The sequence below is a fragment of the Lolium rigidum genome, chromosome 6, assembly GCF_022539505.1.
Source record: "Lolium rigidum isolate FL_2022 chromosome 6, APGP_CSIRO_Lrig_0.1, whole genome shotgun sequence".
In the NCBI taxonomy this organism is placed as follows: Eukaryota; Viridiplantae; Streptophyta; class Magnoliopsida; order Poales; family Poaceae; genus Lolium; species Lolium rigidum.
This window is the reverse complement of record NC_061513.1, coordinates 288,831,742-288,847,624: the sequence shown is the minus strand read 5'-3', so window position 1 is coordinate 288,847,624 and position 15,883 is coordinate 288,831,742. Positions and strand designations below refer to the sequence as shown.

The window sequence follows — 15,883 nt, the reverse complement described above, 5'->3', positions numbered from 1 at the left end:
CGAGGCGGCTTAAGTACTCAGGAATACTCATATCGTTTGCATCTGCCTCGTCTTTGTATAGTGCTACCAGCGTTGGATCAAGGCAGTCTATGATATCGGGATACACATTGAGCGGGGGGCACGAGTTTTTCTGGGTTCCAAGCTGGGGAACTGGTTTCCCTTGTACCTTACTCTTTTCCCACCGCTCTTTTGCTACCACATTTGACTTGCGAATAGACCGGTCATAGTTCGATGTAAGACTTGGCTCAGGTTGATGAAGGTACTTTAGCATTTTCAACTTTTTTCCTTAGATATAGGCGGCTCGGGCTCAGGCTGGGGCTTTTTCTTGCCAAACATCGATTTCATGTGCTGTTCCTTTGCGATCTTGTCATTTTGCTCCTCTGTATAGTCATAAGGTCTCTTGGGAGGAACCTTAGGTAGTCTTGGGAGGGGCTCTAGTCGGCGTTTCGGTGATCGGTTACGACTCATTGCCAGAGCGATCCGCCTTTTGCTCTTTGACTTAGTGGTGGGCTGCGGCGGCGGAGAAGGCTCACGCGGCGGCGAAGAAGGCTCACACGGAGGCGGAGAAGGCTCACGCACTGGAGACGGCTGCATCGGTGGAGAATGCTGGCTCGGTGGAGAACTTGTTGGCGCCGTCCAACCCGGAATCACAATGAATTCCTTTCGCCATAGAACTGTAGTGTTCTTGGCTTCTCCCAGCTCTAGCAAATCCCCTTCATCGGCAGGGTGGTCAAGCTTTAGCGGCTCATACCCATCCATAACTTGATCCACCCCGGCAACATCGTAGCCATGTGGAACCGGTTTGAAGTGGTATCTTTGATCAGGTGCTGGCGGTAAGACATAGCCGATCGCCGCCTTGAGCGATAAGTAGCCCATCACTTTGACATGTAGCTCACAAGGTGTGGACTCTGTGATATGATCCACAGGGTAGAGAGGAGCCATCTGCGGATCCACAGGGGAGCGAGGAGCCATCTGCGGATCCACAGGGGAGCGAGGAGCCATCTGCGGATCCACATCTGCATCATCACCTGGCAGCTCCGTGGAAGCCACGCTGCTCTTCCTCTGAGATCCCTGGCCGCTAGCATCGAATGCAGCTTCTTCTATCTGCGGATTAGCTTGAGGTTGGGTGACCATTTGGGAGCCTGATGACATTATCTGCCTCACTTGCTCCTCTAGCTTAGCAACGCGTTCTTGAACCACATCCTTTTTTCCTCTGACGGCTTCTATCGGGATATTTATTCTTTTCTTCAGGAAACCCAATACACCATGGCTTGCCACCTGGTATGGTTCGTGTTTGTCCTGGGTGTTCAGGATTCCCAAGGGCGCGTGCGAGCTGTTCCTTCTCTCTTTCGGGACGGAACTTCCCCTCTTCAACTTCCTTTGCAACATTTCTAAAGGCTTCGATGGGAAGTGGGTTTTTCTTATGTCTTGCTGTATATATACATTACCCTTGTGGTTTCAACGTGCCCCCATGCGCGTAAAACCAATCTCTTGACCGCTGGTTCCATTTCACTACCTCTGGCTGGATCCCCTTTTCAATTAGGTCGTTCTCCCATTTCTCCCACTTAGGCCTGCCAACCTTGTAGCCTCCTCGCCCCATGGTATGGAAGTACATCTTATTAACAGCATTTTTCATATTGGTGGCCGACCTTTTCTTTGCCCTCTCCGATGTCTTGTACTTCACAAATTCCTCCCAGTGGTCTTTTATCTTCTCATAGGGGCCATTGAAATACGGAGTCTTTTTTTTCCTTGACAAACAAGTTGTCCAATTTCTTCTTGTAGTCGTTGAACTGTATTGCCATCTTCTTAAGAGCCCACTTCTTAACTCTTCGTGGTACGATATTCAGCTCGGGATCCTCAGGGTCTGGCCTGTTATTCTCACATTCAGAGTCAGTTGGCTCGGTAAGATGAAATTTATCAGAAGCTTCCTAAACATCAGATTTTTGGATCTCATGTTGACATAACTAACTCCTTCCTCCTTTGCAGGTTTCTTCCATTCTTGAGTGGTGATCGGGATGGTGTCCCTAACAATAACTCCGCGTTGACTTACAAACCTTTTTGCGTGAGCCTTGGGAGAAATCGGTTCGCCATCTTTATCGATTTCCGTTATGGTGCAGCTTTCATGGTCTTCCATCTTTCTGGCCGCGCCTCGTTTAGTTCGGCCAGTAGAGTTTGTTGAACGGGAGGCCTAAAAGAAGAAACAATGTTAATATATGTATATGCACAAATCTGGAGGCTTGGTTAATTAATATATATACACCTCGGCGTCATCAGCTTCTCCCTCATCGGAGTCGTGACCTTCTCCCTCACCGGAGCCATCTCCACGGTGGTCTTGCTCATCTCCCTCACCGGAACCGTCTCCACGGTTTTGCTCGTCTCCCTCGCCGGATTGGTTCAGATAAAGAGAGGTGATATCGTCATCGTCACGGATAATGTCCTCGACGATGTATTCCTTTTCTAGGCCCCGTTCCATAGTTTCTGCAAACACTTACAAGTTATTCTAATTCTATAAACACAACGAAGCAGTAATTAAGGATAATGCTCAATACATGATCAAATATTAGAGTTACACATATATATAGGTACTAATTAAGGATAATGCTCAATACATAATCAAAGATCTGAGTTACACATATAGCTCGATCGGGTCCATTTTTATTTAACCCTAATACATCACTAGAACCTCTCAACGGCGCCGACCGGGTCCTGAGCCGTGCCGGCTGAACACCCAAAGCCACGGAACAATAACAGAATCATAGCTAATGTGAGATCCCTGCATAACTGACCATCCACCCCTATACCTGGTGTCTAACGCATACAGGTAACGGCGAACGTGCTCGTCCTCCTCTCTAATACGCTGAGCTACCACCTCCTGTGGCGGCGGCTCCCTCTGAAACGACCGTGGCCCACGCGACCTCCACCAGAGAATATCCGGGTCGACGACGGGACCCGGATTCCGCACCAAGGTGCACGCCCCGGAAGATAACACCTCCCAGTGCCACCCCGGCGGAGCCCAGTCCCGAACCTCCCCCATCAGCAGCATCTAGTCAAAAACTGTCCTAGCTCCAGGACGCGGCGGGCGCGGCATCGTATGCAAACTAACAAATATAATATTGAATTTGAATAAAGTACTTATGAATATATATTACTAACAAATATTACTACTTTTTGCTAACATATACATTTTTATCTACCAAATATTTCTAACTTATAAATTTCACTACTTTGTATCTAACAAAAAAATTCTAACTAATATTACTAACAAAAAAATTCTAACTTTCTAACTAAATAAACCTAACTAAATTTTCTAACTAATATTTTCTAACTAAAATTTCCTAACTAATTAAATCTAACTAAATTTTCCTAACTAAAATTAAATCTAACTAAATTTTGTAACTAAATTTTCTAATTAAATTTTCTAACTTTGTAACTAAATTTTCTAACTTTGTAACTAAATTTTCTAATTAAATCTAACTAAAATTTTATCTAACTAAAATTTTATCTAACTAAATCTAACTATTAATTAAAACAAAAAAAATAAAAAAAATGAAAAGCAGAGCCGACTCTCACCTTTGCCGGCGAGGCCGGAGAATAGGCCGGCGGCGGCGGGCGGCGTGGGAGGTGGCGGCGTGGGCGGAGGAGGGAGGCTGCGGCGCACGGGAGCAGGCCGGAGGCGGCGCCGGAGGAGGGAGGCGGCGCCGCGGGACGAGCGGCGGCCGGAGCTGCGCGCGGGAGAAGGAGGCCGACGCGCGCGCGGGCGGCGAGGGAGGCCGGCGTGCGGCGGCGCGGGCGCCGGTGCGGGATTGGGCAGACGACGCCGGTGGCTCGAAAATTCGGCAGCCTACCGGTGTCGTTACAGTTCCGCGCGAATTGGAGAAGTTGGGGAAGAAGGGGGCAGGCGCGAAGTTTTATACCAAGACCCTTTTAGACCGGTTCGTGGCTGGAACCGGTGTAAAAGACCCGTTTACACCGGTTCCAGCCACGAACCGGTGTAAAAGGCCCAAATTTTGGCATCCCGCACGCCGCGCGGGATAGGTTTCCACCACACGACGCCACGCGGGATATTTTCCCGCCACGATGCCGCGCGGGATATTTTCCCTCCACGACGCGCAGCGCGGAGATTTCCCGCCTACACGCCCTCTATAAATAGTACATCCCCGTCTCTCCCACTTCACTCATCACCGAACCCTAGCCCATTTCACAATGCCCCCAAAGCCGCACCCGCCGCCGGTGGAGGTGGACCCGCAGCTCGCGGAGATAGAGGAGTGGGAGGAGCTGCAGCAGCAGCTGCGGCAGGAGGCGGCAGCCAGGAGGGCAGCAGCGGATGAGGTGGACCCGCAGTTCGCAGAGATAGAGGAGTGGGAGGAGGCGGCGCTAGCGGCTACCATAGAAGCATTTGAGAGGCAGAGTCTCCAGGAGCTGCATAAGCGGCCGCGTGTGGCTGATCTGGATAGTGAGGAGGTGCATAAGCGTCGTCGTGAGGAGGAGCTGCAGCAGCTGCGGCAGGAGGCGGCAGCCACGAGGGCAGCAGCGGATGCGCGGAAGAACTAGCTAGTAGAAGTTGTTATTTTAGTTTAAATTTAGTTAATGTTAAATTTCAATAAAGTTGTTGTCATTGTTTTAGTTTAAGTTTAGTTAATGTATCTTGTTAACTTTCAATAAAGTCGTTGTCGTTAGTTTATATACCCCTTTTATCCCGGTTCCTGGCTGGAACCGGTGCTAAAGATGGTGGATTAGTTTATATACCCCTTTTATCCCGGTTCCTGGCTGGAACCGGTGCTAAAGATGGTGGATTAGTTTATATACCTTCTTTTATCCCGGTTCCAGGCTAGAACCGGTTTTCCTTTTCATCGCACGAAAAATCTATTTTCCATTTTCGAGGTGCCGAAAATGGGGTGTTTTGTGAAGCAACCACCAAATTAAAGTTTCACATTGGTACCAACACATTTTTCAAAAATACTAGACCACCTAAGATGGATAATTTCCCAACCAGTGTATCTGGAACCTTTCCGTCCACCCCTCGTGAAAAAGACAAATTCCTGCCGAATCGGCAGGAGGCCAGCCAGATTTGAACTACAGGCACATGATATAATGCTCAAGATTTTTTGTAAAAATATTTATTGGGTTCACAACATGTTATTTCATCAGAGATCCAGTGAAAGTTTAGCGAAACTCCGCCCCGAGCGAAGGATCTTCATGCCCGCCGTTTTGAATATAGTTTGAAACGAGCATAAAAATTTCAAAAATGATCCAAACAACGCGAAACCCTAGCGTGCTGTCATATTATGTGTCATAGTTGCAACAAAAAATAATAAACTTGGATAATTGCATACATCACAAAAAATCCTTCACAATATGAGCTATCATGTTCGAGGTTTCATGTCATTTAGGTCAAACGACCAATGTTACTGATACATCACAACAAATGCTTCACAATATGAGCTCAAGGTACAGGATAATAATACATTATGATCGCTTCGACCGTAACCATGGAGCATCTTAAGCATTTAACGCGATGGTTGGGTCAATTTTCACTGTGAAGGGCGGAATTTCAGCAAACTTATTATAATCTTCTGACATGTCTGTCTTGTCCCCGACTCCCACGATGGTTATTTTCCCTGAAAGAACTATGTGACGCTTTGGCTTATCGGATGAGTTCGTTTCCTTATGTTTTCTTTTCTTCGGTCTGGAGGACATGTCCTTCACATAGAAAACCTGAGCCACATCATTGGTAGGACGAATGGTTCGTCTCTGTAACCAAGATTGTTGAGATCCACAGTTGTCATTCTGTACAGCTGGTCTACATGTACCCCTTTTCCATCCAGCTTGACTCATTTGCATCGAAACAAAGGGATCTTAAAAGAAGGTCCATAGTCAAGTTTCCATATCTCCTCTATGTAACCATAATATGTGTCCTTTTCCCCACTGTTAGTGTTTGTTGCATCAATGCGGACACCACTGTTTTGGTTGGTGCTCTTTTTATCTTGGGCGATCGTGTAGAAGGTATTTCTATTTATCTCGTACCCCTGGAAAGTCACTACAGTCGAAGATGGTGACCCGGCCAACAAGTACAACTGATCTCCAATATCGTTGTTATTAATGAGATGTGTTCGCAGCCAACCGCTGAATGTCTGCATATGTTTATGTGTAATCTAGTCTTCTGACTGCCCCGGGTGTTGGGAGCGTACAATATTCTTGTGTTCAGTGATATACGGGGCCACCAAGGTGGAACTTTGTAGAACTGTGTAGTGTGCTTGAGTGAAAGAAATCTCGTCCCTACATATCATTGATTTCCTTCCTAGCGTGCCTTTTCCACTTAGTCTCCCCTCATGCCGCGATTCAGGAACACCAATCGACTTAAGGTCAGGAATAAAGTTAACACAGAACTCAATGACCTCCTCTGTTCCATAGCCCTTGGAGATGCCTCCTTCTGGCCTAGCACGGTTATGAACATATTTCTTTAAGACGCCCATGAACCTCTCGAAGGGGAACATATTGTGTAGAAATACAGGACCGAGGATGGCAATCTCTTCGACAAGGTGAACCAGGAGATGCGTCATAATATTGAAGAAAGATGGTGGAAACACCAACTCAAAACTAACAAGACATTGCACCACATCCTTCTGTAACCTTGGCAGACTAGCTGGATCGATTACCACATAATATTGTGAATGCACATAGCTTCACAATGGGTATTCGAACATTTTCCGGCAGAAGCCGCCTCAGTGCAACCGGAAGCAACTGCATCATAATAATGTGGCAGTCATGCGACTTCAGGTTTTGGAATTTTTTCTCTGTCGTATTTATAATTCCCGTTATATTTGATGAGAAGCCAGATGGCACCTTGATACTGTAAAGGACTTCAAAAAAGATTTCCTTCTCTGCTTTGGTAAGAGCGTAGCTGGCAGGACTTAAACGACTCCCTGTATCCGTCTTGTAATTCTGTTCTTGCTTGTTTTTTGGGCCTTTCATACGATACTGGTCCTCCCGTGCTTCTGGTGTATCTTTTGTCTTCCCATACACGCCTAAGAAGCCTAGCAGGTTCACGCAAAGATTCTTCATCACGTGCATCACGTCGATTGAAGAGCGGACCTCTAGGACTTTCCAATATGGTAGTTCCCAAAATATAGATTTTTTCTTCCACATGGGTGCGTGTCCGGTAGCGACGTCATTCGGAACAGATTGACTGCCAGGACCCTTTCCAAAGATTACTTTTATGTCCTTGACCATATCAAGTAAAGCATCACTGGTACGGAGTTCAGGCTTCTCCCGGTGATCTGCCTCACCTCCGAAATGATTGCCTTTCTTTCTGACGGGTGCCTCTTTGGAAGAAATCGGCGATGCCCAGTGTACACAACCTTCTTACATTTATTCAAATATGCACCTTCGGTCTCATCTAAACAGTGCGTGCATGCATTGTATCCCTTGTTTGTCCGTCCCGAAAGGTTACTAAGAGCGAGGCCAATCATTGATGGTCACGAAAAGCAACGCTCGTAGGTTAAATGACTCATGTTTGTGCTCATCCCATGCATGTACACCTGGTTTGGCCCACAACTGTAAGAGTTCTTCAAATAATGGCCGTAGGTACACATCAATGTCGTTGCCGGGTTGCTTTGGGCCTTGGATGAGCACTAGCATCATAATGAACTTCCGCTTCATGCATAACCAAGGCGGAAGGTTATAGATACATAGAGTTACGAGCCAGGTGCTATGACCGCAGCTCGCTCCCCAAAAGGATTCATTCCATCCGTACTTAGACCAAACCTTAAGTTCCTCGCGTCACCTGCAAAGTCCGGGAACTCTCTATCGATTTTCCTCCACTGCGACCCATCAGCGGGGTGTCTCAGCATCTCGTCTTTCTTACGGTCTTCTTTGTGCCATCGCAACAACCTAGCATGCTCTTTATTTTTGAACAGACGTTTCAACCGTGGTATTATAGGAGCATACCACATAACCTTGGCAGGAACCCTCTTCCTCGGGGGCTCGCCCTCAACATCACCAGGGTCATCTCGCCTGATCTTATACCGCAGTGCAGTGCATACCAGGCATTTTTCCAAATTTTCGTACTCAGCGCGGTAGAGGATGCAGTCATTAATGCATGCATGTATCTTCAGCACCTCTAATCCTAGAAGGCAGAGAACCTTCTTTGCTTCGTACGTACTGTCAGACAATTCGTTATCCTTTGGAAACCTCCTCTTCATTATTTTCAGTAACTTCTCAAATGGCTTGTCACATATACCAGCCTCTGCCTTCCATTGCAGTAACTCCCATTGTGGCACCGAGCTTTTTGTTGCCATCTTCGCAATTTGGGCATAACTTTTTTTTGTGATCATCTAACATGCCATTTAACTTTCGCTTCTCGTTTTCAGTTTCTGCTTCTCTGTGTGCATCAGCGATGGCCCGACGAAGATCATCATTAACGGGCTCATCTGATGCCTCTTCATCTTCACCTCCTCCTGCCTCTTCATCTTCAGCTCCACCTGCTTCTTCATCTTCATCATGCCCTGTTGCAGTATCACCGTAGTTAGGGTACATATCATCATCCTCTTCTTCTTCTTCGTTGTCTTCCATTATAACCACTCTTTCTCCATGCTTGGTCCAACAATTATAGCTGGGCATGAAACCTTTCCAAAGCAGGTGTGAGTGGATGACTTGCCATTCAGGGTATTGCTTCAAGTTCTGGCAACCAACACATGGACAACATATAAAACCATCCGACTGTGGGTTTTCCGTAGCCACACGGATAAAATCTTCCAGGCCCGAAGTGAACTCGGGTAGGCGTCGGTCAACGTACATCCATTGCCGCCGGTTCATCTACATCAAATAATTAAGTTTATCAAAAAACCATTACAAAACATCATAATATATATAAATAGTGAAAATTACCACCGTACAAATGAAAGGGTAAAGTTGCTTAACCTTAATCGAGGAGGAAAGAAAGAGGAGAAATCTTAAGTGTCACTTCGGCACCTCATATCATTGTTGTTTTGTGTGAAATCAACCGACATCATTCTCTCAGACATTTCATCGAGCACCTTATGTGCATGGCAAAGAAAAGCAAGCAAACACTCAACCCACACACCTTCCACCAACAAAAAATGAAGTGAGGGGGCTGGTTGGGGGTGAGCTGAATATATAGGGCAAAGGAAGCTTTAGCACCGGTTCGTGTTACGAACCGGTGCTAATGAGCTATCTTTAGCACCGGTTCGGAACACGAACCGGTGCTAAAGGTTCCGCGGCTGCCACGTGCTTGGCGACAAACCTTTAGCACCGGTTCGTGTCACGAACCGGTGCTAAAGATACAGCACGAATCGGTGCAAATGCCCCAGCGGGTCCCCTGGACGTCCAGACCGCACGAACCGGTGCTAATGACCCCCTTTAGCACCGGTTCGTGCCAAATCCGGTGCAAAAGCTCTTTGGAGCAAAAAACCAAAGCCCTTGTTTCTACTAGTGGTGGGAACAGCTCCCCCAAATAGAGGATGCAGTGCCGACGTCCACCATATGGAGGTGCCGGCGCCTCTGCCGGCGACTATTTGGGAGCTGCCGGTGGAGATGCTCTAATCTTGCATTAATCTGAAGGTTGTTCTTCTATATGATGCAAGCAGAGTTACACTATGCCCGACAGATCGCTCCTGCATGTTCGCGCACATACTCATGGGCCTTTAGTACCGATTTTGGAATCGGTACTAAAGATTCGGGACTAAAGCCTCCCCCTCTTTGATACCGGTTCCTTACGAACCGGTACTAAAGGTGCCTCCACGCGGGCACAGAGGAGCTCGCAGGCACGAACCGGTACCAAAGGGTACCAGTGCCTTTTTTTATATCATTTTTTTTATCTATTTTTCTCTCCCTCTTTTTATCTATTTTTTTGAATTATTTTCCACTCTCTCTTTTTATCTATTTTTTTAGAATTTCTAATATTTTAGTTATTTGACAAGTTTAGTCTCTAGCTACACTTATCTCTAGTCAAATTACTTACTCCCGCTCGGTCACTCATCATCCCACTACTCCAGCACCAGCACGTTTAACTTCCGAGTTTCTTCCCATCTCACTTCCAAGTGCTTCGCGCGCATGTTATTGATAGTAGTATCATATCAATCCTATTAACATGTTTGTCACGATATCACACTTTTTTTATTGTTTGAATTCCACATGATTATTTTAATAAACAAAAGTAAAGATGTAAAAATAATATTGAATAAATAAATAAACAATAATTTTTTAATTATTTTTACTTTTTAAATATATTTTAATTTTTTTTTGCGAAATCAAAAACCTGAAAATTTGTAAATATAAAAATTTACTAACTTTTATGGTTAAGTAATAGTAATCTTTATGCAGGAAGGAATTATAAATTTAAATTTAATAAAAATAAAAATATATAAAATCCTGAATTTCTAGCGAAAACTAAAATGTTCCTACAACCAGAAAAAGCCATTTGACCATTTTTCAAACTTTTTTTGCAAAAAAAGTCAAAATTTGAATTTCTTAATTTCATCGAATAGTAGGTTGCATAACATACAAGAATCTCGAAGGATTTTATTTTTTGAATTTTCTATCATTTTCTTTTGTATTGTACAAAGCAAAAAAGGCGATCCACGCAGGGGGGGGGGGGGACCGGTACTAAAGGTGCAGCGCTGGCCCCACCTCCGTCTCAAATTTGGCGCGAAACCCTTTAGTACCGGTTCGTCACTAAAGGTTGCCGTCGCGCTGGGCAGCGAAACCGGTACTAATGCAACCTTTAGTACCGGTTCGTAAGGAAACCGGTACTAAAGGTCAAATCCTTTGATCCACGTCAAATAGATTCTGTCCGCTTATTTTTGTGGATCCAACCACTTCGGTGCCAGTCTCGGTGCAGAATTCGACTGCCCTGCCCCAACTTGAACACCACGGGCCGCGGATGGAGAGAAAATGGGGAAAAGGGTAAGAAAAAGAGGAAAGAAAAAAAAAGCCTTGTGACACTAACAACTGGAACACATGTGCAAGCAAAGATTTACGCATCACACTTTTTAGGCTCCCGGACGTATCCTTCTGAGCCTGTAATGTTGTTTTAGGATTTTGTATACCATTTTACAGGCTTAATATTTAGGCATTTGTTAGATATACTCATACTAGTACATACATAACAAACCCATCAATGGCTGGCGACAAAGTCTACAGGAAACTGAAGCCATCTCAGGCTGTGATCCACTTAGAACCGATTGAGACACATCTTAGTAACAATACAACTTTACTGAAGATACCTAGCTTTATAGGGAATTTACTTTTTGAGATGATGCGATAAGCATGGATTCTTTTCCGATGAGGGGATAAAGGATTATTCTATTTTAACCATTGAGTCTTTTTTTTCAAAATATTTTTACCATTGAGTCTAATGCTATAAATACCCAACGGGTGCCTCTTCAAGTACTCATCCCATTGCACTCATATCTGCAATATCTCCTAGGCTGATCTCAATCACCACCTGCTCTATCTCCATACAGGTAGCTTCTTTTTTATATCTCTATTTTACTTAATCAGTAGTAGTAGTAGCCAAATAAATTATTACGTACTAGTTTGGATAAAATCTCAAGTTATACAGGTTTTTTTTTTCCTCTGTACTGAAATTACTACTGATCATAAACATATTTTCCCGCTGGCTTTTGTGGGAATACTATATTTACTCCATGAATTAGGAGGGCAACGTGCAGATGTATGGATACATGCATGGTACGTAAACACTATAAAAATAATAAGTCCAAAGTTGGAGATTAATCAACATATAGGATTACTTTATCTTGATTAATCTTTGAATTTTTTTGTCATGCAAAAACCATCTACAATATTAAAATCATCTACTATACCAGCTTAACTTAATATATTTACATTTAAGGATTGAAGCGGGAAAATGGCATCAGTCCAGTGTGAGATGAAGGATGTGCAACTCACTTTGGAGGAGAAAGCATGTTTAGACGAGATGATCAAGCAAGCTGAGCGTTCCTTGGAGTCTCATGAACTGTTAGCAGGTGCTTTGAAGAATCAAACAGTGGGCCCCCTGAGCATTGTGGCTACCAAGATATTTGCAGGACAGGTTGTCAGAAACTTCCCCAATCCTCTTTGCAATTTGGATGGGTTCGCCATGTCAGGCAAGTACGTGACAGGTGTCAAGGCTGCTGTGGTGTATTCCGCCAAAAACAAAAATGGTGTTGAATGTGGATGGCTCCTTGCCTTTTCCGATACCAACAATGCTGTTGGAGGGAGGGTAAGTACACAATCATACACGCTCTTTTACTAAAAACTGATTATCATTTTATATTTTAAAAGGCTCAACTTCTTAGAATTTTTTTTTACTAAAATGGAAACTATAAAGTGATGAGATGATTACATGAAACATCATTTCTTTTTGAAGAAATAAGCTCATCATTATAGATGTGGTAATAAAATGTGTCCGAAATTAAACACGTGGCATTGATTTATTTTCTTAATTCCATTAAGAATTTGAACATTTTCTATAATTAATAATAATCTTGTCATCTTCTTTGAAATGGGGCAGGTATTTGCTGAATGTGGCCTTAAAGGTAAATTCCGCAACATCAATTGGGCACAAGTTGAACAGAAACTGGAGAAATCTGGGACAATTGCTAAGGCGTATGACTTGGAGACTGGAACCTCACTCTATGCTAGCATTTGTGGCCCTACCGGGAAATCTGCTGCTGGTGCAGTATTCCTTGGTTAAACAAGCTTGAGCAATAATGTACTAGATCTGGTGGAGAATTAAATATTGTAATAATGATGCAACAGTGTTGCTAGTAGCGATCATGTGTGATATGCTACATACTGTACCTTTTATTTTCAGTTCATCTTTTTTTTTTGAACTTTGTAATAAATAAGGGCCGGTTACACCTTAGTGTGCAGAGGCCAGAAGGGTTGGTAATAAGAACTAGATCCACCGGATCATTATCTATTATAAATGTCATATGACCTATGTGTGTATGTTTATTAATGTTTAGTTTTTCTAATTATGACATCTAATGGCATTGTATCTTTGATATGACATGGTTTATACTTAGATAAAAAAGAAGATAAAGTGGTCTTCAAAATTTGAGTTAATTTTTTACACAACCAACATTGCTATTACATACTGCACAATGGCACAGGATAGGACATCATTTCCTAAAGAAGAATGTAACAAGACAGATTTAAATATAAATTTGGTGATTATTTTTGGGAGCAACCAAGGATAGGACAGCCAATTTATCTGTAAAATACTTAGCTAATATAGTGAATTCACTCCTACGGTAGGTAATAGTTTTTACAAAACAAATGTCTTAATAACCTCCTGAACTATATGGGTTTATCTATCTTATATAATTTTTGTATTTAGCTATTTGCAACACCCCATGTATTAACCCATCATGTCCATGCCACCACTCATTAATAACAACCAAGTCACGTGATAATTAGAAATTTTGACATCTAAAATATGTATTTAAAAACTGTGTCGATATAAGTCAACCGAACATCCACAGAGCTGTAACCCACAAACATTACTGTATCATTATGTGATAAAGCAACGGACATATGAAATATAGAGCAACGGATCCCGCCACGTAGATCTATATGTGATAAAGTGTCCAACAATTTCTTATGAAGATACAATGTGTAATAGTCTAGATACTAGGCTTGGGTGCTCGCAGCGTAAGAATTACTAACGATTCGTAGGGCTATCCATGTCGGATCTGGATCTTGTTGACTAAAACGTGTCTCTTCAAGGTATGACTTAAACTACTTACATTTAAAAAATCACCACCGATTAAACTATGTGGTGCCTCCATGAAAACCATACACCGGGTTCAGGCAATCCGATGTGTTTCATGTTGGGAGTACACCTCCGCGAGAAAAAAAAAAAGTTGGGAGTACACCGGGTTCTTGCACTCAAATGTGTACAAATCAAGACGGTCAACCTATTCGAATTCAAATATACATTAGTTTATAATTCAGTTTCTCACACTCAACGTGTGTGATCACAAACGTGCAAATAAAACCTTGATGCATACCATCACAACCGCGGGAATATCATCATCACTATCTATAATTTCCATTGACTCGGTCAATGCAACACGCAAACCAGTTCTGTGACGAAGACCAGCCATTAGGGTAACTCATGGGTTTCTACTCCAGTGACAAGGCAACTAAAATTTTGCAATCCTACTAATGGTTTTACGAACAAAGTTGCGAGTAAAATTCATGCAGTAAAGGATCGCACTTTTTAGGCGCGTGGCTTTAGACGTATCCTTCTGATCCTGTAAAGTTTTTTTTAGGAGTTTGTATACTATTTTAAAGGCTTAACATTTAGGCATTTGATAGATATACTCGTACTAGTACATACATAACCAACCATCGATGACAGGCGACAAAGTCTACACGAAACTGAAGCCATCTAAGGCAGTCCACTTAGAACCGACTGAGACACATCTTAGAAACAAAACGTTGTTACTGTAGTCTGTAGACACCCAGCTGGGTATGGAAAATTTACTTTTTGAGATGATGCGATAAGCAGGAGTTCTTTTCCGATGAGGGGATAAAGGATTATTGTATTTTAACCATTGCTTCTTGTGCTATCAATACTCAACGAGAGCCTCTTCAAGTACTCTCCCCATGGCGCTGATATATGCAATGATAAAGGCATGTGTTGTCGTGTCCGTCCATTTTGAAGGTACACTGTAGAGATGCCCGAAGGAATACTCGTCAATGATTGTGGTACATAGAGAGACCAAATGAAGATTCATCTCCAGTAAGTAGTAGTAGATAACCGACTTAGTCCTGGTTTTTTTCGTCCTGCCCGCTCCCGCGAGCGGCAGGGCGGAACCCTAACCCACGCCCCGCAACCACCCCTCCCTCCGCCTCATCCCTCCCACGCCGCCGCCGGAGGGCGTCTCCGGGCAAAGCCCCGGGGCGCCGGCGGCGGTGGGGCCTTCTCTCCCCCTCGTCTGGCGGTGGCGGCGCGGGCCGGCGCAGTCGGCAGGGGCGGCGTCTCTGCGCAGGAGGCGACAGCGCCCACCCGGTGCGAGGTCTGCGTGGTTCCGGCGGGGTGGCGGTGCGGCTGGGTCTCTTTGCTGGCACATCCCGACGCCGGTGCATCCGTGGCCATGGGTGGCGGCGACGGGCCTATATCTGGGCCGGCGGGCTTAGGTCTGGGCTGGGCGGGGACTGGCTCGGGCTGGGTTGGCCTGAGGGGTCTCGTCCCTGGGCAGCCGGGTGTTGCCCAGTCCCCCCGATGGCAGAGGATGGTACGGGTCGAGGCCGTCGCTGGAGTCTGGCCGGGCTGGCAATGCTCGTGCGTCCTCTGAATTCGATCTTGGTAGGGACCAAGATGTCATCTCTGGTTTGCTCCGGCTGGAGTATGGTGGGGTTTGGTGGTTGGGAGGGGGTGCTCCAATGGTGCGGTGGCGGTCGCCGTCATCGCCTTCCTGTTGCCCTCCGGCCACCCTAGACCACCGGGGGACGGTGTGTCTCGGTTTTTGTTCCAGCAGGTCTGGTGTGGAACCACTGGACTCCTTGACCTACAGGGACGCCGGCGGGCTCGATGGGGTGTTTGCGAAAGCAATGCAAGGCGTTTGCCATTGCCGGCGACGACGACGTCCTTGGACGCCATTCACCTTCTTGGAGGCGTGGCCATGACACACATCTTGTCGCCGGTTGCCTGCCCCTGGGCTTTGTCTGCTGCCCTAGTTACTAGTGATCCATCTGAGCTCCTCCTCGAAATCCCTTTCGTTGAGGCCATGCGTCAGGCAGTACCCGGCTCCATATAGACGGTGTGTCTCCCCTTTGCGCGACCATTCCCGAGCCTAGGGTGGCTGTCTGTGGGTGCGCCGTGGCAGGAGGCACCCCGGTGTTCCTCAAC

The 15,883-nt window shown here is 45.0% G+C and overlaps 1 protein-coding gene and 1 pseudogene across 2 annotated transcripts; one reads left to right on the top strand and one right to left on the bottom strand.

The window, feature by feature from the left end:
- Positions 1-2,245: 2,245 nt before the first annotated feature.
- On the bottom strand, positions 2,246-8,796 carry LOC124664332 (annotated as a pseudogene).
- Positions 8,797-11,393: 2,597 nt separating this feature from the next.
- Positions 11,394-12,943, top strand: LOC124667310 (jasmonate-induced protein homolog). Of its 2 annotated transcripts, none has more exons than XM_047204612.1 (3): positions 11,394-11,483; positions 11,873-12,241; positions 12,533-12,943. In XM_047204612.1, the coding sequence occupies exons 2-3, from the start codon at positions 11,888-11,890 to the stop codon at positions 12,713-12,715; spliced, it is 537 nt and encodes a 178-aa protein (XP_047060568.1). In that variant the 5' UTR covers positions 11,394-11,483; positions 11,873-11,887; the 3' UTR covers positions 12,716-12,943. The 2 variants fall into 2 exon arrangements, with proteins under 2 accessions (XP_047060568.1, XP_047060569.1); XM_047204613.1 differs by having other exon boundaries at positions 11,402-11,483; positions 11,877-12,241.
- Positions 12,944-15,883: the final 2,940 nt, after the last annotated feature.

Coding starts and splice junctions, on each gene's coding strand:
- LOC124667310 (XM_047204612.1), top strand. CDS start 11,888: ATGGCATCAGTCCAGTGTGAGATGAAGGATGTGCAACTCACTTTGGAG. Junction 12,242..12,532: donor ACAATGCTGTTGGAGGGAGG/GTAAGTACACAA, acceptor GAAATGGGGCAG/GTATTTGCTGAATGTGGCCT.